Here is a 26,349-nt window from a genome sequence, read left to right as displayed (position 1 = left end):
TGGTTACAAATTTGTAACTATGCATCAAAACCAGATATCGCAGTTATGAAAATCGAATCTGATAGAACATCTGAAGTGGACAAATATGATAATATGAGTTTACAGCTTGAATGGGAAATTATCACTTGGATTACACATGTTTTCCAAATTCCTGCTCGCATATATGATACTGGTACATTTCTGAGGGGTGTGTAATAGTACGTCAATTTCATCCACTTCGTATAGCTCAATAGGTAGAGCTTACAGAATTGCATCATCATTTTTTTATTACTAAGTTACAAAGTTCTAAACTTCATGCCACAGTTCCTTTTCTTTCTTTAATTTTGTGAAGTTCAACAACTTTCATGAACATATCAATGGCCTACATAACGGAGTCTGCACTCTAGAGCCTATAGACCAACTCTTTATTTTAAATGCAACAAACCTCCTCGAATTCAGCGCAGGGCAAGCCACGAGAAACGACTTCCGTGTTATATATCTAGAAAGAAGCATCGAAGGTACAGTTTTCTGTAACCTGAGGATTGAGGGTTACTTGACAAGTAAGCTGGCGGAAGAGTTGACATTTTCCTTCCCTTCCAATTTACTGCACGAGTCACTGGTCATCTCTATTCTAGGTCTCTTCAACAGATGATCATTTCTGGCTCTACTGGAGAACCTCTTTCATATTGCTACGGCACAATATGTGCGATCACGAAAGGCCAGCAGTGTGAAGACGACGACGACGATTTAGAAGCTAGCGCGGGCTGTTGCCTCTTGGCCAAGCGCAGCGTATTTTCCTTGTAAATATATTTGTACATAGCTTGTCGCCTGCATCTTTCTACGTGTAACAATATGTTCTGAAGAAGCGTGCAAGAAAGGAACACACTGACCGGGAAAATGTATGATCTGAATTTACTAAAAATTGGCTGACTCAACTGCAGCTAACATCTACGCGAATTGGCAATGCACGAGACGCCGATGCACGCAAAGCCGTTGGGACCCGTGCTGCCCGAGACGCACATTGTTGTTACTGCTGCTTCCAGAAGCTTACTTTTGCACCCTCCTTGAAATTGGCCTGCACTAGCAGCTTCTTCAAACAGGGCATTTTGGCAGAAATCTTTTCACGTGCTCACTCGGCGAGAATCATTGCTGCACGAGGTGCTGACGTGTGTTGAGCTGGCGGGGCCCCAGACATGCTTTTTCTTGCTTTCCTGTTGCAAGTGTTTTAGGAGCGCCGATGGGAATCCCAAACGAAATCGAGCTTGTGGGCAACGCTGGAATATGGTGCCACCAGAACGAAACAGGATACTCACTTTGTGCACATGTGGCCGTGAACGGCTATGCGCTTGTGCGATCGCCTATTGGAAGCGTAAAATATGCTTCTAACGAAACCATACCACATGCTCTGACAAACACATGTGAAATGCCATATCATATGATCACCGTTTGGTGATGTATTGAACATTGGTGCCACAAGATCCAATTTTCAGGAACATATTTGGTTGTAAAAGAGAAGCATGACCGTATTGGACTTCTTGTGTTTTCGGTTGTGGACGCTCGTGTCGGAAAATCATATGAAATGAGACCGTAATGACACGTGGTAGTGACTGGGACGAACAGAGTAACAGAACTGTAAATGGCAAAACTAAATGTTTATTGGGCGAACTTGTGCCCTCAAAAGCAAGTTACAGTTAAAGCACAACGATAGCGGCGAATACAGTCGGCAATCGTCGGAAATCTGATCAGCGGGTTAAGCGCGTTGGCTTTTATACATCAGTCGTCAAATGTTCCAGAGTAATCGCTGGGGCCCGCATGCCTTCCACAAAGTTCTATATTATTCGCGTCGCACACACATGCAATCAGATTACACAAGGTTCGGTAACAGACAGCGGATGGAACCATCGATAACATTCCAGAAACTTCCGATACATGCAGGCGCGTCCTGCGCTGTGCGATAACATTTGTTAGGCGGTGAAACTTGGTCACCAGATAAAGACAAACAAGCACACGTGTCAATACCTCCTTCTTATAGAACATTGACCCAATGCTGCGAACAAACGAAAGTAATAAAGAACACCTCTAGCAAAGAAACAACAAAATGAGGAAGTTCATCAGCGTCCGTAAAAGGGTTTCAGACGCACCATGTGCACCACTTCAGATCGTGCGCGGCGCCGCTGTGAATGCGATATGCCGTCTGGCACGACCTCATAGTCCAGTGCGCCAATACGTCGGATGACTTTGTAGCGTCCGAAATAATGTCGCAATAGTTTCTCACCAAGTCCTCGTCAGCGTATCGGGGTCCAAACCCATATGCGGTCGCCGGGCTGATACTTGACGTAGCATCGTTGGAGGTTGTAGTGTCGGCTTATTTGCTGCTGGTTCTTAATCCGTAGGTGGGCGCGCTGGAGATAGGTAGCGACGTCAAGATCCTCTTTGTCAGTGACGTGCGGCAGCACGGCGTTGAGCGTCATCGTCGGGTTGCTGCTGTAGACCAGCTTGAACGGCATGATCAGTGTTGTTTCTTGCACCGCCGTGTTGTAAGCGAAGATTACGTCGGCAGGACGGCATCCTAGGTCTTGTGCTCGACGTCGACGTACAATGTTAGCATGTCAGCAAGGGTCTTATTCAGGTGCTCCGGAGCGTAAGACCATTCGTCTGCGGGTGGTAGGTAGTTGTCCTCCTGTGGCTTGTCTGGTTGTATTGCAGAATGGCTTGGGTGAGCTCCACCTCAAAGGCCATTCCTCTCTCGGTGATGAGGACTTCTGGGGCCCCATGTCGCAGCAGGATGTTTTCGACAAAGAATTTCGCCACTTCGGCTGCGCTGCCTTTTGGCAGAGCTTTAGTTTCAGTGAAGCGGGTGAGGTAGTCTGTCGCCACGACGATCCACTTATTTCCGGTTGTTGACGCCGGAACGGGTCCCAACAAGTCCATCATTATCTGCTGAAATGGTCAGCAAGGAGGCTCGATCGGCAGTTGTAGTCCTGCTGGCCTTGTTGGTGAAGTCTTGTGTGGCTGACAGTCTCGGCATGTCTTGAAGTAACAGACGACGTCAGCGGTCAGGCACGGCCAGTAATACTTTTCCTGTATCCTCGATAGTGTCTGGGAGAATTGGGAGAACCGTCATGTAGGGCGTGCAGTACTTCTGGACACAGCGCTGAGGGAACAACAAGAAGGTAGTTGGCTCGCACTGGTGAGAAGTTCTTCTTCACCAGTAGGTTGTTTTGAAGCGAGAACGAAGACAATCCTCGCTTAAATGTCTTAGGGACAACGTTGGTGTGCCCTACCAAATACTTGATGAGGCTTTTCTGTTCTGGGTCTGCTTGTTGCTGTTCAGCGAAGTATTCCGCGCTTATTATTCCAAGGAAGGCGTCGTCATTCTCGTCATCGTGCGGCGGGGGGTCGATGGGGCGCGTAATAAGCAGTCGGTGTCAGTGTTTTCTTCCGGACTTGTATATTACGGTGACGTTATATTCTTGCAGTCTGAGGCTCCCCTGCGTCAGCCGTCCTGAAGGGTCCTTTAAATTCGCTAGCTAACACAACTCGTCTTGGTCGCTGACGACTTTGAATGGCCTGCCATATAGGTGAGGGCGAAATTTTGCTGTAGCCCAAACAATGGCGAGGCATTCCTTTTCGGTTGTAGAATAATTGCCTTCCGCTTTTGACAATGGCCAGGTAGCGCAAGCTATCACGCGTTCAAGTCTGTCTTTTCTCTGGACTAGGACGGTACGGAGACCTAGGCTACTGGTGTCAGTGCGTATTTCAGTATCAGCGTCTTCGTCAAAGTGCGCAAGTACCGGCGGTGACTGCATGCGTCGTTTGAGTTCTTGAAATGCGTCGGCCTGCGGCGTTTCCCACTTGAACTCGACATCACATTTAGTGATGTGTTACTGACTCAGCGATGCCTGAAAAGTCCTTGACAAAGCGGCTGTAATAGGCACACATACCAAGGAATCGACACACTGCCTTCTTGTCGATGGGCTGTAGGAGCTTTAGGATAGCAGCAGTCTTCTGCGGGTTGGGGCGGACTGCAGATTTTCTGATCATGTGGCCCAGGAACAGAAGCTCACTAAGCGAAGCAGCACTCTTCCGGCTTCAGAGTGAGCCCTGGTGTCTTGATGGCCTCTAGCACTGTCACAAGCCGCCTAAGGTGATCGTCAAAATTTCCAGCGAAGATGACGATGTTATCCAAATAATCAAGACAGGTCTGCCACTTCAATCCTGCTAACACAGTGTCCATGACCAGCTGGAACGTTGCAGGCGCTGAGCTGACACCGTCTGGCATGATGCAGGCGGTCTTTTCACGATCTCTCTCGTCGACTTCTATTTGCCAGTAGCCAGAATTGAAATCTATCGACGAGAAGTATTTAGCATTGCAGAGCCGATCCAATGCATCGTCTATCCATATCCTTTGTGATCTTGTTCAGTCGACGATAATCGTCGCAGAAACGTAAGGATCCGTTTTTTTTCTTCACCAACAAACAGGGGATGCCCACTGGCTTTTCGACGGCTGGGTAATGTCGTCGCGCAGCATTTCGTCGACTTGGTGCCTTATAGCTTCACATTCTCGCGTCGAAACTCGGTAAGGGCTCTGGCGGAGTGCTCGAGCACACTCTTCGGCTATTATGCGATGCTTTGCGACTGGGGTTCGTCGAATCCTTGATGACGTCAAGAAGCAGTCTTTGTATCGTCGGAACAGACTTCTGAGCTGTTGCTGCTTTTTGATGAGGAGACTTGGATTTATATCGAAGTCTGGTTCGGGGACTATGCTCATCGGGGTAGATGTGGCAGAATCCGGGAGGACAAAGGCATTGCTGGTTTACACAATTTCCTCGATATATGCGACTGTCGTGCCCTTGTTGAGGTGCTTGAACTCCTGGCTGAAGTTAATTACCATCACTTACGCTTTCCCTCCATGCAGTCGAGCGATCCCTCTTGCGACGCGAATTTCAGGTACAGCAGTAGATGTTGGTCACCCTTGATGACGCCTTCTACGTCAGCGGGTGTTTCGGTGCCGACGGAAATAACAATGCAGGAGCGAGGCAGGATGCTCACTTGATCGTCAAGCACACTCCAGGCGTGGCAACTACCAGAGCTCTCTGACAGTAACGCTTCATCTTCCGACAGCATTATCGATTTCGACTTCAGGTCGATGACTGCGCCATGTTGGTTCAGGAAGTCCATGCCGAAAATGATGTCTCGTGAACACTGTTGGAGGATAATGCAGGTGGCAAGGTAAGTCCGGTGTTGAACTGCAATTCTTGCCGTGCAGATTCTGGTTGGCGTTATGACGTGTCCTCCGGCTGTGTGAATTTGAGGGCCTTCCCATGCAGTCTTAACTTTCTTCAACTGGACAGCAAGGGGTCCACTCATTACGGAGTAATCAGCCCCTGTGTCGACTAAGGCAGTGACTGCGTGGCCATCGAGAAGCACGTCGAGGTCGGTGGTTCTTTGTCTTACGTTGCAGTTAGCTCTTGGCGTCGGATCGCAGCTGCGTCTTGTTGATCTGAAGCTGGAAGGTTGCATCGGCAGGTTGTCTTTCGTCGGCGTATTCTTTGCTTCCAAGCTTTATTGAGATGGTGGTGTCTCGTTGGCATATCGTCAAGTAAAACTTTTCAGTGTCTTCGTCGGTGGCGGAGGATCTTCGTCAGTTCGACGAACAGCAACCGCACCTCCATCGGTTCTTGCTTTTAGTTTTCTGGATATGGGCTCGCAGACCTGCCCCATGCTGGGCCAGTATATGGTCGGCGCTGCGGCAACAGGTAGCGGCCGGGTGACGGAGAACGGAACGGTTGTCGAGGGCTCCACTGAGTGGCGGCGAGGTAGTCGATGATATCACGAGGTCTTTTGCCAAGCTGTGGCCGCGGCGCATTAACGGCGAACCCTCGCAGTCCCATCTCCTGGTATGGGCATCGGCGGTAGACATGACCCGTTTCTCCGCAGCGGTAATAGAGCGGGCGGTGGTCAGGAGCACACCAGACATCTGTATTTTTTGGAATGCTGCGCGGGGCAATTGGTTGGCGTGTTGGCAGCGACGGTGCTGGACGATAGAACTGTGGCATCACTAGGCCCTGCCGCGGGCGCAGAGAATGAACGTGACGGCAGGCTATAGCGGCATAGATCATCGCTTGCGGCTCGCTCTGCGGTGATTCAGGGGCTACTCCAAGTAATTGTTGGAGCTCCCTGCGTACAACGTCAGCAATCGAAGCCACTTGAGTCTGCTACGAAGGGAACAGCTTCTGAAGCTCTTACCGAACGACCACTCTGATAGTCTCGCGCAGGTCGTCGGTGGCCAGTGATCGAGCTTTGGCGTAGTTTGTTGAGCTCGTGCGACAGTTGAATTGCCAGTACCGCATTTCCAGTGTCTTCTCGATGCTGGTGGCCTCCCGAAGAAACTCGTCGATTGTCTTTGGTGGGCTTCGTATCATTTCGCCGAAGAGTTCTTCCGCCACACCTCGCATAAGCAGGCGGACTTTCTTCTCCTCTGGCGTTTCCGGGTCGGCGAGGCAGAACAGACGGCTCATTTCTTCCATAAAGATGGCAACGTCCTCATTAGGTAGCTGCACTCGGGTGTCTAGTAGAGCTTGGGCTCGTTTTCTGCTTACAACGCTTGTGAATGTCTGCAGGAAGCCGCTTCACAGGTCTCACGTCGTTAAGGCGGCTTCTCTATTCTCGAACCACGTGCTGGTGGCATCTTCCAATGCAAAAAAGACATGTCGCAGCTTGTCGTCGGAGTCCCAGTTATTAAAAGTCGCGGTTCATTTTTACGTCACAAGCCAGGTTTTTGGGTCTTCAGACAATGATCCATGGAAGATGGGTGGTTCTCGAGGTTGTTGCAGCAGAATGGAGGTCGCTGGAGCAGCTACTGAGTTTGCCGACTTGTGCTTGATCCCTCTGGTCTTCTCGGGAAGAGGTCTGTATTCCGGTAGCACGCCTTGCTGCCTACGGCTAGCTCGCTGGTCCATGGCAACGGTGTTGTCCTCAGGCTTTGGGATTGGATCGCCGCTTTGCGGGGGCGTCCGGTATATGAACGCACTAGCACCTCCACTAGATGTCACGTGGTAGTGACTGGGACGAACACAGTAGCAGAACTGTAAATGGCGAAACTAAATCTTTATTGGTAGAACTTGTGCTCTCAAAAGCGAGTTACACTTAATACAATTTTGTCACTACGGCCACAGCATTTTGAAAAGATTCTGCTTAAGTTTATGACTAGGGCTGTGTACTGGAAGTTCCAAGACCTTGCTTATGGTATCTAAATGTTTCTCCCTGGTTTCTAAACTCTGGATTATTGAATCTTTATATATTGAAGTCCAAGGGGAACCACGTGGTAAATAGTAAAAGCAAGGAAAAGGCATTAAGTGAGAAGCTTATCAAAGGAATGGCTTGGCATTAAATAAACGTCTCCAACTGCCATATTTGCTTCGAATGTGCACTTTTCTTTCATAAAAAACTTACTAAAAAAGTTACAGTTGCGTTAAATTCGAGTACGAAACTAAGACTGCAACAGTGACAAAATGTTATCGATGGCATTAAAAATTTCTGCAATTTAATCCAACCCATACGTTGCTATGAGAGTGCTACTCTGGACGCTATCAAATTCCAGAATGTTTCCAAATTTATCACCTGGTGATCTCTGATTACCTCAAGGGGCAGCTGCCCCTTCTCTGATTGGCTCAAAATGCCAACAAATCTGCTAAATCTGACAGCGTCCCAAACAGCGCCCCTGCTATAGGAGCTGCAGTAGCTCTGTGTCCATGCTAGCAGTTGGTTAGGCTGCCATGGTCTGCAATGTTAAAAAATAATAAATTCTGGGGTCTTCTGTGCTAAAATCCCGATCCGATTATGAGGCACGCTGTACTGGAGGACACCAGATAAGTTTTGACAGCCTGGGATTCTTAAACCTGCACCTAATTTAGTGGCCGACCTTGCGACCTTGAGCTCAGCAGTGCAGTTCCACAGCCACTAAGCTACCACAGCAGGTTAAAAAAAATTGACTTGCCATCCTTGCCATTTGAAAGTCAATGTTCAACGAAGCTGTTGAAAACCACTACTGCAACTGCTGAGGGAGTTACGCAATGCTTTGTTTCTTTAGAGTAATAGTACTAATGGGGTAATGGTAATTTCGACAGCACGCCACCACCCATTGCGGTGCTGCATAGCTTGTGCAGCAATAATCTTTACCAGGAAACTTATGCAGGCAGCGCTGTATGCTTTGCATTGTTATCAGGAGCACCTTATCATCAATTATGTGATTCGGATGATTGTTTTATGCTTGTTGTTTATTGAAATGTATGGTGTTATGTATGTTGTCTGCGTGATTCTAAATAATGTATGCACTAGTCACTTGACTTTGCCAAATGCTTGAAAGCCTCTGCCTTACATGGCGGTACGAGCCAATAGTCCTGGCCTTGCAGTGCCACTAGGATCGGCCCACATTTTTTATAACAGACGCGGACACGAAAAATGACAACCACCAAGAGGCTAAGAGCTTCACTGTAAAGAAAGTGTGGGGAGGCTGCAAAGTGTTTAAGAAATGCGGTATGTGAAATGCCATAAAGTGCGTGCTCTGGGACTCTTGAAAGCGAAAGGGAGGCATCTGACAGTGATGATGAATGACGCCTTGTCCATTGTAGTTCAGATAGAATAAATTAAGTTTTTTCAAGTAGGAACAAATTGCTACAACTCTCTTTCTTACCGTGAAAAACTGGTGAATGCAATATCTGAGGCATTTAATTCATCATTTCTGGCAGTGAAAATTATACCTACTTTACAATTGAGGGTGCATTAGAATTGAGTAAATATGGTACTCGCACAGCATACCGCCCTCGTAGAACACATTCAATTGCTAAGCAGAAGGGGCTTCCTTCTGAGCACATTTACTTCTTGCTCGGTGCCAAGAGTTCCCCGATTAGCAGCGTGATCTTTCTCACCCTTGTGAGTCTTGGCAAGGTTCTCTGCCGTGAGTGACTCGAGGACTGTCTTCATGGCACCCACTCGCGGCAGTGTCACGTGCTCCAGGATGGGGTAGCCATTTGCCCTGGCATACCTGCAAGGAGGAGAGCGGGAGAGATAAACACCTCTGCTGACTAGTCCAAGGATTATGGAAGGGGGCCCCCAGTCCAGGGCTGCTACGATGGTTCCTGCAGCATCCCGCGCCCGCTAGATCAGGGTGCAGCAGACCTCAAAAGGCCCATCGTCGAGGGCATTGTCTCACTGCGCGCTAGTGCGGTGGGGCTCAAGGATCAAGGGAAGGGGAGGAAAGCAGGCACTGGTGCATTCCACCGTGACATGACGGGGGCCACATCATGGGGGAGGGGCAGCAGCCGGAGCTGGTATCCGGACATTGTGTAGCGCAGGTGAGGTGAAGAAAGTGAAGGTTGGGGAAGGCCTGTATTTGGAGCTGCCTCAGTGTCACCACTTCCTTGCAGGAGAACGGCGGGGGAGGCGAGCCAAAGAGAGAGCGTGATTGTGTATAGTACGCAAACGAAGTCGCAGTACGAAAGTAAGGGTTGCCCGCAGTATGGGTTGCTCACTTCACCACATGGCGCACGTCAGAGTAAAAGGGGGGAAGAAAGCCACATTTCGACAATTTTTAATATGACGTTTGACTGTTTCACGTACGGCATTCTCAGCATTTGTACAGCACAGCAAACACGTTAAGGAGGCAGAACAGACAATACTGTCGGGATACACTGAGAACTTTTGAAACAGGAACTAGGCATACGCAAGCTTGGTGATTAGTGCCCACATCGAACCATTATGTAGAGCAAAACAAACATGGCAACAATAAGGAAGAGGTTGTCTTGGCTCATGCCTAAGAAAGCACAACTGTTTGGCAGCTGATAACTTACACACAGGGTTCTGCCTTTTTGGGGATTATTCTTTAAACAAAATTGCAGAGAATATTTTTAAAATGTACTTCCAAATGGTTTCCAGAACATACTTAACTCCTGGAGAAAAACTGCTATTTTAACACATCTGTGACGTAGTGGTTACGCACATCTCTTATAGGGGTAAGTTCCCCAAAAGGCACAAATCAGAAATACTACCTCAAAAGCCCTGCGAATTGGGATATTACATGAAGGGTGCGGGCACAAAGAAAAATGGCAGGTCAGGTTAGGTGGTATGACTTGACAGACGGTCTTCTTCAACTGCAGTAATGAAATGAGAAATGTCTTCATGTCTTCATCGGCATAACCAGCGAAGGAAACATCTTTTTTTTTATTATTCTATGTTCATAATTTCAAAGGAATTCTTCCACTGTCATAATGCATTAGTGTACATTTGTACACATCTGGCATGTGAAATCACTGCCATGTATGCAGGCCCTCAGGTGCCCTCATGTGGTTTGCAACCTTTCTTGGCCTGCGGGAACTTGGTCTTCTGTTGAAAATAAACGATTGATTGATTTATTGGGACACTTAGATGTAAAGTCCGCATTCAGAAGCACGACACTGAAGTAAGAATCTGTACGGCTGCGCTGTAATCAGATTTGCTGCTACTCAAGGACTCCCTTTTGATTCACCCACAGGCTGCTAGAATTCAACGTCACAAACGTGTTTTTATAGTTGAGCAGAAGACCTCCTAACACCTTCCCAGAACTGCTATAAGAGCCTCAATACTGACCATAGCAGCTAATTTAGTGATGGAGGAGCTACCAGATTTCGCCTTCACTCAGTTCCGGCCAACCCTGAAGCTCTTGCATTATGTTAATGGCTGTTTTTAGTGTGATCCTAAAGGGAGCAGTTCACTTGTTTATGTCACGTTTGAACAGTAGTCAGACCACGGAGCAAAAAGTGAGGCAGCTAACTCCAATGACCAGAAATGCCAATGGAAAGGAATGGTCAGTATTTTCTGGAGTAAAACCTGCACCACAGAGCACTATTTGACCCCGAATTTGGCACAAGTTGCCTCTCACAAATGAGCAGCGATTTTACAAAACTGATGCATCGTGCAGAGAAGTCCGGCACCAAACGTGCGTACTGCCGCATACGAGGTTGCATCAACGAAGTACGACATGACCTTTTCGCGCATCAATCTTACCAGACTCCTCCTGCAAAGTCTATTAAGCGCTGAATGATGTTACCAGACTCCTTTCACCCATAAATGGGCTTCACTTCTGTAAATCTCTTCTACAAGTTATGCCCTAAGCCATGGTGCTGTGGTATAAGCTGTGGTGCATATGCAAGGTTAATCAGCTCATCAAAATTACTTGTGTAATTCATCACATCACCCTTTGTGCTCTTGGTGTGTTTAAGCAGCAAGGCTGGTAATTTCTAGAAATGGACAAAATGGAATAGTTATGATGTCAGAGCGCAATGCCAAAGTTCAATTTCCCGGCCAAACATGAAGCAAGCACTAACCTGACTGGGAGAAGGCAAGTACACTAAAACCCGTTAACTCGAAGATGCAACATTCCCAAGGAATTTGGAGATAAGCAGAATTTCGAGATCAGCAAAATCACAAAAGCAGAAGCTTGCTGGCTGCACATTAGAGTATATAAAGCCTTTGCGATATGCCGGCCACGGGTAATATATTCTCGGTCACTTTACGTGCATCAGCACCAGACACGTCGGTGTCTATGAGAAATAACATTACTGGCACTTTAAAAACCCATTTCCCATGCCCATAGGGAGCATGTTAAAGATCCCCCAGTGGTAAAAATTAATCTGGAGTCCCCCACTATGGCGCGTCTCAATCAAATTGTGGTTTTGGCATGCAAAAACCCAGAATTAATTCATTCACCGGCACTGTAATAGTAAAGCATTCGTGGATGCTACTGAGTCGAGACAACTGAGCCTAACGCACAACTTCTAAGCCAGTCATCAGAGCTAACTGGTCCGAGACGTACAAAAAAAACTGACGCTGCTACATTCTGCATCGTAACAAATTCCAGACAATTTCACTTCGAAAACCATAACTGAACTGCAGAAACATGCAATGTTACGTCTTTAGCTGAGTTACGAGCCAAGGGTGATGTGGCATTTACACTTCACCGTCACGTGAACATGAAGCGACTGTCATTATCAAGCCGTGTTCTCGCTCAAACACTCTGGACTCTCATACTGGCTTCTTCTGGTCACAGCGCGTAGGCTAATTGTGCCTGCTCAAAAGTGCCGAGCATCTTGCTCAAGGTGACGATGGACACGCTGCGACCACATTGGTAACATCACTGACAGCATCCTAAATGAAGGGGGGAAAAAAATAAGACTCGACTCCTGGCTCACTGCTGCTGTGCGAGGCCACAACGAAGTGGCAGCAATTAGACAAGCACGCAAGCGGTGACGGACGTAAACAAGGGGGAAAGATAAGTGGGGAGCATGGCCTGGCACAGAATCCGGTCTGGCTAGTGAGCTTCCTCCGAGTGAAAAGCGAGCGCAAGCAACGCTGCCGGTGCTGCCCTGTTGCCTTTTTCCCTGAATGTCGATCGTTGACAAGCAATATGCTCTTGACTCACAGTTTTCAGCCCAGTCTTGTTCTGTGCGGAAACTGTACAGGGCCAAACAATCAAATCTTCCTTACCTCAGTAAGGAAGCCTTCATTGCAATAAGGCTACCTTATGTCACTCTGAAAGCTTCCTTACTGAGGGGCCCTCGGTGAAGGCTTCCTCAGCATAAGGTAGCTCCAAAGCTATCTTCATGCGTCCATACGCAGCTCCTGGTTCTGAACGAGCGCTTCACCTCACTGCTTAACCACGTGACGTTTGCTTGCGCATGTGCGCTGTCACCCACCTGCGGAGAAGCGCGATCACGGTACGTCTTGCCAGGCATGTTCGTTTCAGTCAGTCAAGCGCGCAGCATGAAAGCGTTGCTAGGCGTTGCACGACGCCAGCGTGCCAGTGTTTCTGGAGCCCATCAAGCTTTGCACTGTAATGCGCAACTTTTTTTAACTTTAGTAAACAAAACTAAAGGAACGCCTCCATGCTTCTCTATATTAGCTCTTCAATTTAAAGATTGTGCGACAATACAACATTTTTTTATAGAATAATGGTGTTTGTGTAAAGCTTTTAAGAGATAATCTTGAACCCAAACATGCGGCAACCACTCCTTACGTGAGGACGGGTGAAGGGGGCTTTCAGAGTATGCTTGCTTCCTCCATCAGTCCTTCGCTGTAAGGAGGCCTCACGTAAGGTTAGAAAGCGCTCGAAGGAAAGGAACGTTTCGTTATTTGGGTCTTTGTCTTGGCCCGTGCTGTTAGTGTAGCACATTTTGGGGGGGGGCAAGGACACAGAGTATAAAGTACTCCGAGAATGGTCTGGCGTTTATGGTTACCAGAGAAGAGGCAAAAAGGAAGCTATTTTTTTAGCCTAGGCAATCAGCTGTCAATTCAAACCATGCAACAATCTAAGCTGGCAAGCCCTGATTCGGCTGTCCACTCGTTGCATCTTATACGTCAAAGTGCATTGTAATAAGCATAAAGTGCGACATGGTGACAGTGTCTCGACTGATTCTGCCATCTCTCGTTTCCATTTTTTTAATCTCTCAATGTTGTCAAGCAGCGGCAAATGACATCAACTTCGCCCTCGCTATCTGTGCCAACGAGGGCCAGAAAAAGACCAAGGGAAATAACAAACAGTGACAATGTAATGGAAAGTTGCAACTGCTTCAAGTGCTCTCAACTTTACTACAAAGCTGGCAGGGAATGAAGATGTTGAGGAAGCACCGATTGAGGCTTCAGCCTGTATACAGTGACAGCTTATGATGGTGACTGACCTGTTCGCATGTAAGTGTACATGCATACAACAATGCGGTGAAAAGCTTTTCTGGTAGGAGTGAGAATACCCAAATTTTTTGGTACACATACCTAACTTCAGATGTCGAATCGAATACCAAATAATGATTTACGCATGCATTTATTAGCAAGTTTGGCAATGTCAACATGTTGGAACACTGAAAATACATTGTGAACGGTTAAATATTAGACTAGAAACTGCTATACTAACTAATTGTGCATATGACCAACGTTAACTTGTAAAACCAAGTAATTACCGCTAGTAGCTGTCTGTTCTGGCCAACCCACGCCTTATCATACAGCATTAAATGGCGACAGACTTGGAAGCATTTGACCTGGTGCCAGTTGCTACTCATAGGATTGGCTGTCAAGCAATAAGCTCAGGACTGGGGGTGGCACTGCAAAAGTAACAAATGAGCAAGCAAAAAATTGCACCCACACCCAACTGAAACAAAGTCGCGCTGCACCATTTGCTGTGACCATTACTTGGAAAAGAACTGCAAGGACACTGTTTTTTTCTTTTCCCTATCTTTTGTGCCACATGCAAGCAGGATGTTTACAGCCCGGCTTGTGCAACAAGCCCCTCCTGTTTTTCTTCGGCGCGAGACATCTGAGTGACTCACTGTAGCCTAAGTACTGCATTCGCAAGAATATGGCCCACTGATATAATGCGAGGTACACTACATTAGAGTACAGAAGGACAGTAGGGAGCACGTCTGATTGCATGCAAAAGACGTTTTGAAAATAAATCCGAGAGGGCATATGCAATGCCTCTATGATCATATAGAATAGTGCCTTTTAGCATACCGCAATGTGCGCAGGCATCGTGAGAGCTGCACTACAAGTTCCAAATCTCGCTCTGGCACGTAATGCGGTAGTGGAGTGGCCATTGCACTATCCTGGTAAAAGTCATGTGGTACGCTGCACGAAAGCATGACATGGGCATACAGCATGGAGCTGACATAGTTACATAGTGAAATAGTGAGGCCACATGGATGGGCATCGCTGACGAAGTTGAGCCCATTAGACCTATACTCCTCGAGAGCATTCACACTGCAGTTGAATTATTTTTCGCAGTCGCCCCCATCCTCTTGTGCTTAATGCCATGTTCACACCGAAAAATTTGCGATCGGCAACAACATTGGCACCCACCCAGAAAATCTGTGTCGTAAGACACCAAAAAGCCTTCATCATACCGAAATCGGTTTGGTTTGAGACCAATTTTGGTGACCGAAGGAAAAGCATTGCTTGTTGCACGCCAATCGGAGTGTGTGATTTTGCGAGAAAGGAGGAGATAGGGGCAGAAGCTGCTCTCACTTGTAAACACCTGGTTAGCTATTTTGGAAATGGCACAGACATGGCCAGTCATGTTGTTTGCAAGTGTATTTTCTGGCGTTTTGTGCATTTGTGCTGTGCTTTGTGTCAAGAGAAGCCTCCAGGACAAGTGTACTGTGTATTACATGGGCCTTAAGTGCATTAAAATAGCTGTGGATTAAGCATATGTGTGTCTGTGTTTCCCATGTTGGTACAAGCCGAATGGGCTTTCACCACCTGCAGCAGGGAAACGGTGGCGTGTTTGGATTATCAAGTAATCAAAGAGTGTGCCACACTTCTGACAGTACCACGTGCTGTGAAACAGATAGGTGAAGATGCTTATCGCAACAGGATTGACAGTGATAGGTGTGAATGCCGTGTGATATGACCCCGGAGACGATTTGCTGATACCGAAATGGGAAACAGAGTGCGCGGCGCCGTTTTCACGTGGCAAGGGCGGGAGAGCATTGTGGCGAAGCTGCCGCGGCAGGCAGCTATATATTCTCGCTCACGCGCAACTCGCGCATTTTCTTGTTTACATGGAATCTAGCAGCTGGGAAAGCTTGGTGGCCCACTGAACGTTGGTCCCAAAAAATAGTGTTTTCTCGGAACGTATGAACCGGTAAAAATTGAGTGTAGCTCTAGTGGGACATTTTTGGTGTTTTCCGTCGCAAAACTCATCCTTCTGCGATGTAAGAACGCCGGCGCTGTACACATTAGGGTGTGGTGCAATGCAACTGGTGAGTGCTAACGACAGCTTGCCCTTTGTAGCAAATAGTCGAGACAGGCAGTACAGCTGTACGTGTACAGCTGTACTGCTGTGGAAACGATCAACACGCTGTTGCTGGCTAGCATACCTTTATTGTAGCTACAGAGGCAACAGTGCGAGTGTCTGCGATGCTAAAGTGGCATGGAGCAAGACAAGATGTGAGTGCGATTCACGATTTTTATGGACATTACTGTATTTGCCCACGTAATATAATGTCTAAGATCATTATGCACAGCATATTTTGTTTTCTTCTGTATAGATACACATGAAACACTATTGCACTAACCATGAATTTGGAACAAACCTCCGAGAAGCAACCTGGCCACATTCAGCGCATTTCGCAATAGTTGGCGGGTGACAACCAGCATTTCGTCGCGCATGACAAGAGATTTGGTATGAATGCACCCATTTTGTCGCCGACTATCATGCAGCTCCTCGCACGATAGAGAGTTTCTAATCGTGAACGTACCCATAAGTGCACCTTCACTGTCTGCAATCCCATGCCCCTTTGCTAAGAGGCTGGCTTTCCTGCATAGGTTTGTCTGTCAGAGGCTAAGCGCACTTTACAGGCAAAATTTCACCAGCAGCACGAAATTACAACAAAATTCAGTACGACATCTGAAAATTGAACAACAGCTGCACAACAAGGCACAACAACTGCATAGATTAGATATGTTTGTTTCCTGAATATTTGTATCCAAGCAAATATTCAGCAATATTCAAATAGCTAGTTTTAGAATCAATATGAATATTAAAAATAGAATATTTGATGTCATTTGAAATTTTAGAAAAGAGTCAAAACATTTATAACGAACTCAATAATTCTGCAAAAAGTGGTTTTTATATCAGTAGTTTGTTATATATAAACTCGCCCTTAAAAATGATCAAAAATTAACTGCACTGAAGCTATATTTCACAAAGTCACAATCTGGCAGCACTTTGGTGTGAAAAACAGATTTCTAGTGTCATTTTTGTTCCCGCTACAACCCCGTCAGAAACACCCACCTAATGAACGAAATGTGGCGACAATAGCCTTTTCCTTAATACAGGCACGAAGGCAAAAAATTAGATTAGAATTTCTTTCCCAACTTTTGGAAAACCAACTAGCACTAGATGCATCAACGTATTTGTCACCCTTAACTAGCAGGCCCACCCGACACCACAATGAAAACACCCTAACCCCCTATTTTGCTCGCACAGACATATTTAGGTTTTCTTATTTCTCGAGAACCATTAGTGAATGGAACTGCCTTGTCAAAGCAAGTGGTCAAACTGTGAAATAAGCTTTCTGAGCCTGTGTTATTGTTGCTTTTTTCGTTGCTGTTTCTTTTGTATTTCTAGTATTTGTATCGACCACCCTGCTTGGACCATGAGTCCACAGTATTGTATAAATGAATAATTAAATAAATAAAATAAAGCGATGCCCAGTTCCAATCCCCTGTAATTTTGAAACTGCAAGTGAAGCTGCCAATCTTTTATTCGAGAGCTCGCAATATATTTTGCTACCAGCGGGACATGACTGCATTCTACACACAAGAGCGAAGCGTCCCAGATGGCTGAAAGCATAATCATTGGAAATTAACTGTGGCATGCCACCATTCTGCGATGGTCTCTGACATCATGGTCTCAGCATTACGACTGTGTGTCAGGCACGGATGTAAAATTACAATATCTATGTTGCTTTGGGAGCAAAAAATTATATTTTATAAAGATAAAACGTCGCCACGAACCATGATCAGCAATTGGCAATGAGTGAACAAAGTGCTGCCGAACCATTCTCTCCTGATAATGGCATAGTATTTGCCGATCCTTTAAAATATTGCAGGGTGGTAGTACATGGTGCAGCGTCCTCGCCGACTCAGGTCACATCGACATTAATGCTTTAGCAGTCGTTGTTCCCATGGTGGAGACATAGATGGTAGTTCTAAATAGTTGGAACAGGCATAATGCACATGGTGCCGCACAGAGTGTGACATCGTCATGGCATCCGATATCGCACCGATGCAAGTGGCAGCTCAGGCCCCACACCCTGCTTTTTATGCTGTGCGCCTCCCCCTTGGAGTTGCGCCTCGGAAGCATGTGGCCACACGTGACCACACGCGACCTTCTTTGCGACTTCCTAAATATGCATGCGGCGATCGCTCACTCATCTCGAAGGCCATATTATCGTTGTGGTTGGACTGGAGAGCGGCACATGTTGCTGTGCGCCTACGGGACATGTTCTAGGATAATCACTTTCGGTGATACTATTGCCTTCACCTGACATGGTGCTCAACCAGCCAATCAGATCATCCGGTTTTGCTCAACCAGTCAATCAGCGCATGCCTGATGGCTGAGGCTATAGTATCGCCTAAAGAATGCGTCACCAGTTTTGACACGCTTCGGTACTTTGGCACTTCATGCTTGCCCTTCTTTTTGCCAAGACAGGATTTGAAGCATTCATTGTAACAGAACGGCAATTTAAAAATATTTGTTATAGCTGGAAGCAGTTTCAATAGGCAGGGTTGGAAAATCGTAACTGCACTGAAAAGTAGTAGTCATAACCGATAGATCATCATTATATCTGGGACCATGGGTTCGACTGTATTAACACATACCTACTTTGTGATCATTTTTGATTAGACGTTTTCTTGTCTCATGGATCCTTTCTATGTTTACTGTCTTGAAGTAGCATGAGGACTTACGACGATCCCTGTCTAGTCGGAACAGCTGGTCAGCGAGTGTTAAGGAATACCACGGCACTTCCAGGAACTCTTCGACACAGAAGCCTTGTTTTCGTCAGTTTCCTTCCTTGGTTGGCACCACATATTTCAACTTTTGCAATGACGGGGATGCTGAAGACGGCCAGCTACAGAGATACTATTGTTAAAGAACAGGCTTCCCTTGAAGCGAGCCATCGTCAACAGATGTTGTCCACTTCACCCGACCATTCACAGCACACTCAGAAAGGCTCACGGGCATGTCACACCACTGCCACACATACCGCTGGCTGGTGGCGCGCCGCTTGTGCAGGAAGCCACCCTCGGGGAAGAGGACAATCCACTTGAGCCCCCGGCGAAGGTACACCTCTGAAATGTGGTCCCTGAGTCGTTGCAACTGGATGTTGCGAGTGTCCTTGCCCTGTGCATAGGAACCACCAACTTCGTGATCAGGCCTTGGAATGTGAGCACACTACTAAGAATGACAAATTGGGCTAGTTTGTTCAGGTTGAGAGAATGCAATCTTCTAGCAAGATCACTTACGACACAAGCCCAATAAATCAATCACCAATTGATGAATTCGTCACTTCGTCAAACCTTCAGCCAACTGTTCAATCACCTAATCAACCAATGTGCAAAAAAATCAAAACCAAGTTAATCAAGTTAGTGTGCTCCAGAGAATGCATTCTTCTAGCTACATTTGTTGTTTTTTTTTGTTAGGCTTAAGCAAATATTCATAATTTTCGAATATTCTGTCGAATATTATGTTTTCCTATGTTTACATCAGCTCGTATTTCAGCACTCGAAGTTTTAAAAGTATTCAAAACGTACGAATAAACCTGGTTTTCTGTGTGTATGCTGCATCCCAAAATTCAACACCAGGGAAAGACAAGAAATTCGCGTGTATAACCCAAGAAAATGCCAGAATACAACGCCCAAATCTTTGTGAAAACAGTCTATTTGACGATGCACGAATCATCTACATTGAATTGTTGGCCAGCTGCTCTGTTGCCCACCTGTTCGGTGACGCTTATGGTGGAGAACTTTGACCTAAAAGCGATTTCACAGCAGCACAGGCCACACTGCCGAGAAACCTGACCTCGAGGCAAAGTTCGCACTGCAGTAAAGCCACACACCTGAAGTCAAAGTCCGCATGTAACCCGCACCAAGATTTTGCTACGAAATCGTAACAACGTCTTCTGTCTAATTGCAGAACAGAACGGGTTAAGCCCGCATGTAGAATGAAAGCATCAAGCTGAATTTGCGCAACACAACATAAACTGCCGGCATTGTGCAATCAAGAACACACTTCACAGCATCGCAACGGTGTACGACAGGCAAATGTGAAGTGCTCCTGCGGTATCAGCCACTACAAAATATTAAGCAGGCTGAACCACAACAGTGAGCGACAATGTGAGCAAACAAAGTTTATGTTCTATGGCAAAGCTGCAAGGTTTCGCTTATTAAGTGCAGAAATAAAGGCGTTTAAAAAAAAGTTTCTGTTGCAGCTGGAGCTGCATAAATGTTTAACTTGCATTTTTGCATGAAAGTATCTGAAATGGCATTTTGAAAATAAACTAACTCTAACGATAAACTTCTTTCCTTTTTGACAAGTAAAGAACCAACTTGCTTAGATCTCTCAACATCTGGCTCTTCTATCAAGGTTTCAAGCAAATCCTGCAACTGGAACTACAGTAGACTTTGTTAATTCTACTCCAGTTAATTTGATTTTCGGTTAATTAGATCCCGACCGAAGGCCGCAGTTGGCACCCATACATTTCCATATGCCCGAACTTTCGTTATTTTGATCCTAAAATTGGACTTCGCCAGATAATTCAAACTTGATCAGTCAGCACGCACCTGATTCTACAGAGAACCCGAGAGTGACCCATATAGTCGTCCTGTCTGTCCGGCGGAGCTTAGGGGACAGTGAATTCGCTGAATACATGTCATCTCTCATGAAAAAGGCCTATTTTCAGACTGCCCTAGAAAGCTTTTCAAGCAATAACTGTAGACAATGTCTTATTACAGTATTTAGTCGATTCTGACACAGCTTTTTTTTGTTTTTTACAAAAGAACATTGGGCTGAAAACTGCCTGCGTGGTGCAATCGTGCATGAAACCAAAACCCACTTCACAAAGGCTGCATGCGTTACTGCATAACACGGATGTATTGCAGTGAAACTGGCCTAAAAACGTGTGTGGAAGCTTACTTTAGGAGACTGGCCCCCTTTATGCAATTATTTTTCTTGCTAAAAAACCGGCTGCCTGTTAGATTTCTTTGTTAAGGTGCCTTAATGCCATTCCTACATTCGTTTTCTACTCTGAACGCAGAAAGTGGGCCTGCATTTGAATTGGGGCATTCCAGGATATGGCAAATACTAACAAATGAATCAGCAGTAAGTTTTTGCATTTTTTTACAGCTTCTTCAATTCGACCCACCGGATAACTTGATCAACTGGGCTAGTCTGTCAGAGTCGAATTAATGGAACTCAATTGTACTTGCTTCGAAATAACTTGACACTAATTACTCTTCACTTTGACTTCACTTTGAACCAAAAAATATATATTTGCAAAGTCTACTTTTTGTTGATTCATCCAATGATTCATGGGGAATTTATAGGGAATTCATTATTCATTCATTCGCAAAAGTAACAGTGATGATATGAGGCATGAAGCAGTGGAAAGGGGGGGGGAGGGTCTCAGGAATAATTTTGAACGTCTGCGGTTCTTTAAAGTTTATGTAAATCTAAGCACACAAGCATTTTTTCATTTCGCCCTCATCAAGATATGACAGAGAATCGAACCCGCGACATGTTGCTCAGCAGCACTACACAGCCACTGCTACCTCGCGGCAGATGACGAGATCCGTAAAATTGAAAACAACAGTCTGACCAGCACCTTTCATGCCTTTGTCCTTTTTGTCCACATGTCTGTCTCTATTAGTTACATTAGAAAAATGCCTTTTCTGGAGTACATTAGGCTGTATTTATATGGTGTTTAGTGCTTAAGCTGATTGGCTGACTGATCAAATTATTTATTGATTGAATTATTGAGCTGCTGACTGGGCCCCAGAGCAAAGCAACACAAGTCTGCGAGATGGGATTGTCCACTTGAACTTGTTCAAAGGGCCATACAAAACTTGGGTTACGCCAACGTTTTCGCGTTCAGTTCCCACAAAACGTGCCACAATGGGTCGTAATGAGAAGTTGTCACCTTGCACTCGGCAGCAGAATGCCACAGCCACTGAGCTACTACAGTAGCACCAAGCATATCACAATACAGCTACACAAGCCTGTCCACTCATGAGACATTCATTACACTACTTCACATTTTCATTCTGATGCTTTTATTCAGTCGTCTTCAGAAGGCATGACATCAGGCAGTTAGCCCTCACACTGCAACTTCCTCTGACTGCATTCTCTCCCTGCTTTAACTAGGGAATCACGGGAAATACTTAATTTGGTAGGTTTCAGTACTGCTAGAGTTGCTGACACATTCTTCATCCTCAGCCACTTGCTTTCTGCTTGCCACACTTGATGCCTTTATTTCTCGGTTTCGTTACATGGAAACATTGTTGCCGCTGCAACGGCATCGCTAGCTCTCGAATTTCCACATGATTAGCAACACATTGCAGCATCTGAGTGGCACAGCAGACATATAAATGACAAACCCAGCACAGTCACAGAGAGTGACTTGTTGCAGTGACCACTTGACAGCTTACCCATATGCCTCCTTACGACTACGTAGCCATCAAGACAGTCATGTGATGCTCCCTCTTACATTTTACTTCCTCCTTGACAAGAATTAGATGGCTATGACCACATGCCCTATGCACCGTGCTCGTATAATGTATGACTTTGACTGCCAGAGTGAACACAGCAACTCTCAATCACTCGCCTGCTCTTGCTCACCTGTGTGATGAAGAAGTCACCGTGGGTCATGGAGACAGCACCAAAGTTTGTGTACTTGAACAGGCGGTCCATGATCCACATGAGGTGCTCGGTGACGGAGCGCTTCCCTTGAAAGGAGGCCATGAGTAGCGGCACATCGGCCGTGGACTGGTGGTTGACAAGGACTAGTGTGCGATCACCGTAGCACTCGCTCACGTCCTCCCCAACTTCGTCCACTGCAGGATGCAGTGAAGAAGCATTACTTTGCCAGTGCGACTGTGCTGGATGGCAAGTATGCCTCCTTGTTTAAGTAATAGTGTGTTCTTGCTTTGTAGTAATGCTTTTATTCTGTAACTTACCATCACATCATCACACTTGCTCTATTAATGGGACGGCTTTCTTGAGCTCCCCCCTGTCCCCTTTCGGTTTGTCTGCCCATTTATGTGATCATGAGGGTGACTTTGACACGTTATACAACTGAAGCAAGTGTTTTGTTGCAATGTGCCATCATGTCTTTGCGCTCATGGAAGCTTTGCGTACGTCCGATTCTTACAGTGCATGGAATCTGTATAATTCTTAGCATCTTGTTTTCATCCGTATTAGCTTTTCCTCTGTTCTTTACATTAGCTCATTTATCGTGCATTCTTCTTTTCAATGTTTTGTTTATGAATATGTGCTGTTCTTCATCTTGATGGTACTACAAAAAAAGTATTTTGATATGTTGTAGTGGGCCAGTTGGTTCTGCAACGTAATGGAACACAGAGCTGCGAAGCGATACTTTTGACACGGACATAAAAAGCTAAGGCATTAGACACACAGACGAACAACTGCTTGACCACAGCAACCAAGAAAAGGTATATATAGCGAGGGTAAGCAAGACACCTGGTCACATGTCTTTTTCTTCTGTCATTGCCATACAAAGAAGCACCCCGAGCGATCATCAAAGCATTCCATGTTAATAATAATATATGGGGTTTTACGTGCCAAAACCACTTTCTGATTATGAGGCACTCCGTAGTGGGGGACTCCGGAAATTTCGACCACCTGGGGTTCTTTAACGTGCACCTAAATCTAAGTACACGGGTGTTTTCGCATTTCGCCCCCACTGAAATGCGGCCGCCGTGGCCGGGATTCGATCCCGCGACCTCGTGCTCAGCAGCCTAACACCATAGCCACTGAGCAACCGCAGTGGGTGAATTCCATGTTGAATCGCGAACAAACAGCATGTGCGTTAGCACACCACAGATAGCATTAAATGACAAAGCAATCGAACTTCTAAAAAAAACAAAACATTGTTGCACATATAACTTCATATAGAGATATAAAAAAGCCATGCAACCCTGTATGTGGCATACTCTCGCCATATATACCTTTTCTCCATCGCTGTCATTGAACAGTTGCTAGTCTGTGCATCATGTGTGTCTGATGTCTTCGTTCTTTACATCCGTGTCGAAAGTATTGCTTTGCACCACACAGCTCCATCGAGCACCTTTACCTCATCAAAATCAGAAAAAAATACAAAGCCCTGGCTCCGATATTCTATGCAGGCTTACAGAATAAATGTAATGAATTCAATTAAAACATCTCATACCTACACCTGACTAAATTAAAGGGGGTAAGCTAGCAAATGAACCGACCCCCAACTGCAGTTGCCAGAATTTTTTTCATGCCCGATTCTTAAAATCTGCCATCGCTCACCCTGCCTGCCTCCTCTTGTGACACAATTGGGCCGAGTATGTGGCCGAGCAAGAGGAGACATCATGCAGAACAGTGGTTTCCAAACTTTTGGCCCACTGCCAATGTACACATATACAGCAAGAAATTTTAATCGTTTTGCTTAACTTGCTTCTCTTCTTATCTCTCCTCTACTACCATGTCATGTCCTGCATATCTGCCTTTGTTGGTACTTGCGAACAATAACTTCTGAAACTGGGGAAAAATCAGGAAATCCAATAGCTGAAAATGAATAAAACAAGTGCCAGCGAAGCACAGTTTTCGCTGCGGACAATGGGTGCAATTAAGAATGTTGGGAAAAATAAACTAAAATAGCAAGGTAGCTATAACATCACATCTGCACCATACAAGCACCACCTAGAACTACACAGATGGTGTTAGGGCAATGGCCCTACCATCTCACAAGTTAGAGAGGGTGTGGGGGTCACCGTTGCAGGCCACTGGAGCCACATTTATCCGAGAGGAGCACGAGAGGCACCAGCGCATTACGATGCCTGGTCACTGGCTCAATGGCACCATTTCTAACTGGGCGTCGATCGTCGTCATCCTTAGCAACTGGCAAAAGCATCCGGCAGTGACGCTGCTACATACATAGCTCCCTCCCCAGCGTGCAGCCCAATAATAAAATGGAAGAAATAAAAAGCTACAACGAATGCAAAAAGGCACAACGGAGAAGTTCAGTGCACTCCCCACATGTGTGCTAGATGAACGAATTTGGATGGAGGGAAGTGTACAATAATAACTGTTTGCAATATGTGGCATAGAGCATTACAAGATAAACAAATGTAGAGCGTTATTTACAGTTGCTTTGGGAAGGCAAGGTAGTGTTGTCAATAGAGCAGCCACTGCACAAAACATGTCTTAGGCGGGCAGCACTGGTTGTTGTGTGTGGGCTGAGGCCATGGCACAGGCTTTAAAAATTATGGGGTTTTACGTGCCAAAACCACTTTCTGATTATGAGGCCCGCTGGCACAGGCTTCCGCTGTCCTCTGTCCAGAAGAGGGGAATGGTCCATGGGTCGGGGAAATGGTGGTGTAGATGGAGCTTGTCTGGTGGTTAGCTTAATAGAAACTGACTCACGTCTCTGAAGCCTCTTCTGCAGACTTAGTTATAAAGTACAGTGGATCGCAACGCTGATGTTTGCTCCACAATGTTGACAGCCACAGAGATACAAATCATGTTGAGAGGCGCATCTGCAGTGTGCAGTGATGAGTAAAGAAGGGTTGGTGTGAGACTTAGGTCTCCAATGCTGTAGGGGCGTCAGGCTTCTTAACGGGACACTAAAGGCAAATACTAAGTCGACGTGGACTGTTTAAATACCACTCCAGAAACATGGTAGTGCTTGTTTCGTGCCAAGAAAAGACTTAGTTAATGAGAAAATTGCATCTGAAGGGTCCGAACATCTTTATCATAATGGAAATCTCCCACCACTCAACTGGGGAGGGGCGACATTGAATGCGCCATTACTGCCCTTTACTGCCGTCGGGGAGTAAAACAGCACCTGACAGACGGCAGTACGGTTTTTTGCACAAAAACACAAGCGTGCGGCCATGAAGAAGCCGAGCCATGACAGAGCGGTGGATTTGCCGCTACAGCTGCTTTTGGTCAAGTGGTGTGGACCATTTGGACATCCTGCTATATCACGTGAACATGGTATTCTCTGCTGCTTGCAGTTTGTGCGAGTTTCTGAAATTACTGAAATTACTGTGCGAGTTTCTGAAAAATTACTGAAACGCAAAAGCATGGGCAGTGCAGAGTCAAGCAAAAATGAAACCTTTTGATCGCCTGTGTCATTGTCAAGGGTAAAGCCAATGAGTTCACCTTTCTAAAAATTAATTACAACTTGACAAGTAGCATATTCTTTCGTATTATAATACAATACAATGATGTTTTTATAACAAGTGGTTGAGTACTAGAGACAGAATATAAATGAGAGGTGCCTTTGTCATCGGGCAAGCACTTGAATGTCCTGGGGGAGTCACTAATCGCGTCCTGCATTTATCTCAAATTCTCTATTTGTAAAATTCTGTGCGCAATGACATTGATGCCTCACAGATTCTCAAGCACTAATGTATCCTTTTAGCTTGACTTGCTATTTGCCTTTAGTGTCCCTTTAAAAGCAGTGTGCAGGATCATTTGCCTACAGCAGCGTGCACATCACCAATTGTAGATGGTTTGCAATGTGGTGCAGCAACAGTGAGCGAGCTTTATTCATGGTGCCAATGAAGCCT

At 45.9% G+C, this 26,349-nt stretch overlaps 1 protein-coding gene across 10 annotated transcripts in view; it reads right to left on the bottom strand.

The window, feature by feature from the left end:
- LOC135916780 (acyl-CoA:lysophosphatidylglycerol acyltransferase 1-like) overlaps positions 1-26,349 on the bottom strand; it is a 151,504-nt gene that overhangs the window by 11,363 nt on the left and 113,792 nt on the right. For all 10 annotated transcript variants that reach the window (XM_065450224.2, XM_070522445.1, XM_070522448.1 and 7 more), the window contains exons 3-5: positions 22,406-22,620; positions 18,777-18,913; positions 8,910-9,025 (exon numbers count right to left, since the gene is read on the bottom strand). In XM_065450224.2, coding sequence (XP_065306296.1) covers positions 8,910-9,025; positions 18,777-18,913; positions 22,406-22,620 — 468 coding nt within the window. The remainder of the gene's footprint in view (positions 1-8,909; positions 9,026-18,776; positions 18,914-22,405; positions 22,621-26,349) is intronic.

This window comes from Dermacentor albipictus, chromosome 7 (assembly GCF_038994185.2).
Source record: "Dermacentor albipictus isolate Rhodes 1998 colony chromosome 7, USDA_Dalb.pri_finalv2, whole genome shotgun sequence".
NCBI lineage: Eukaryota > Metazoa > Arthropoda > Arachnida > Ixodida > Ixodidae > Dermacentor > Dermacentor albipictus.
This window is presented reverse-complemented; position numbering and strand designations above follow the sequence as displayed.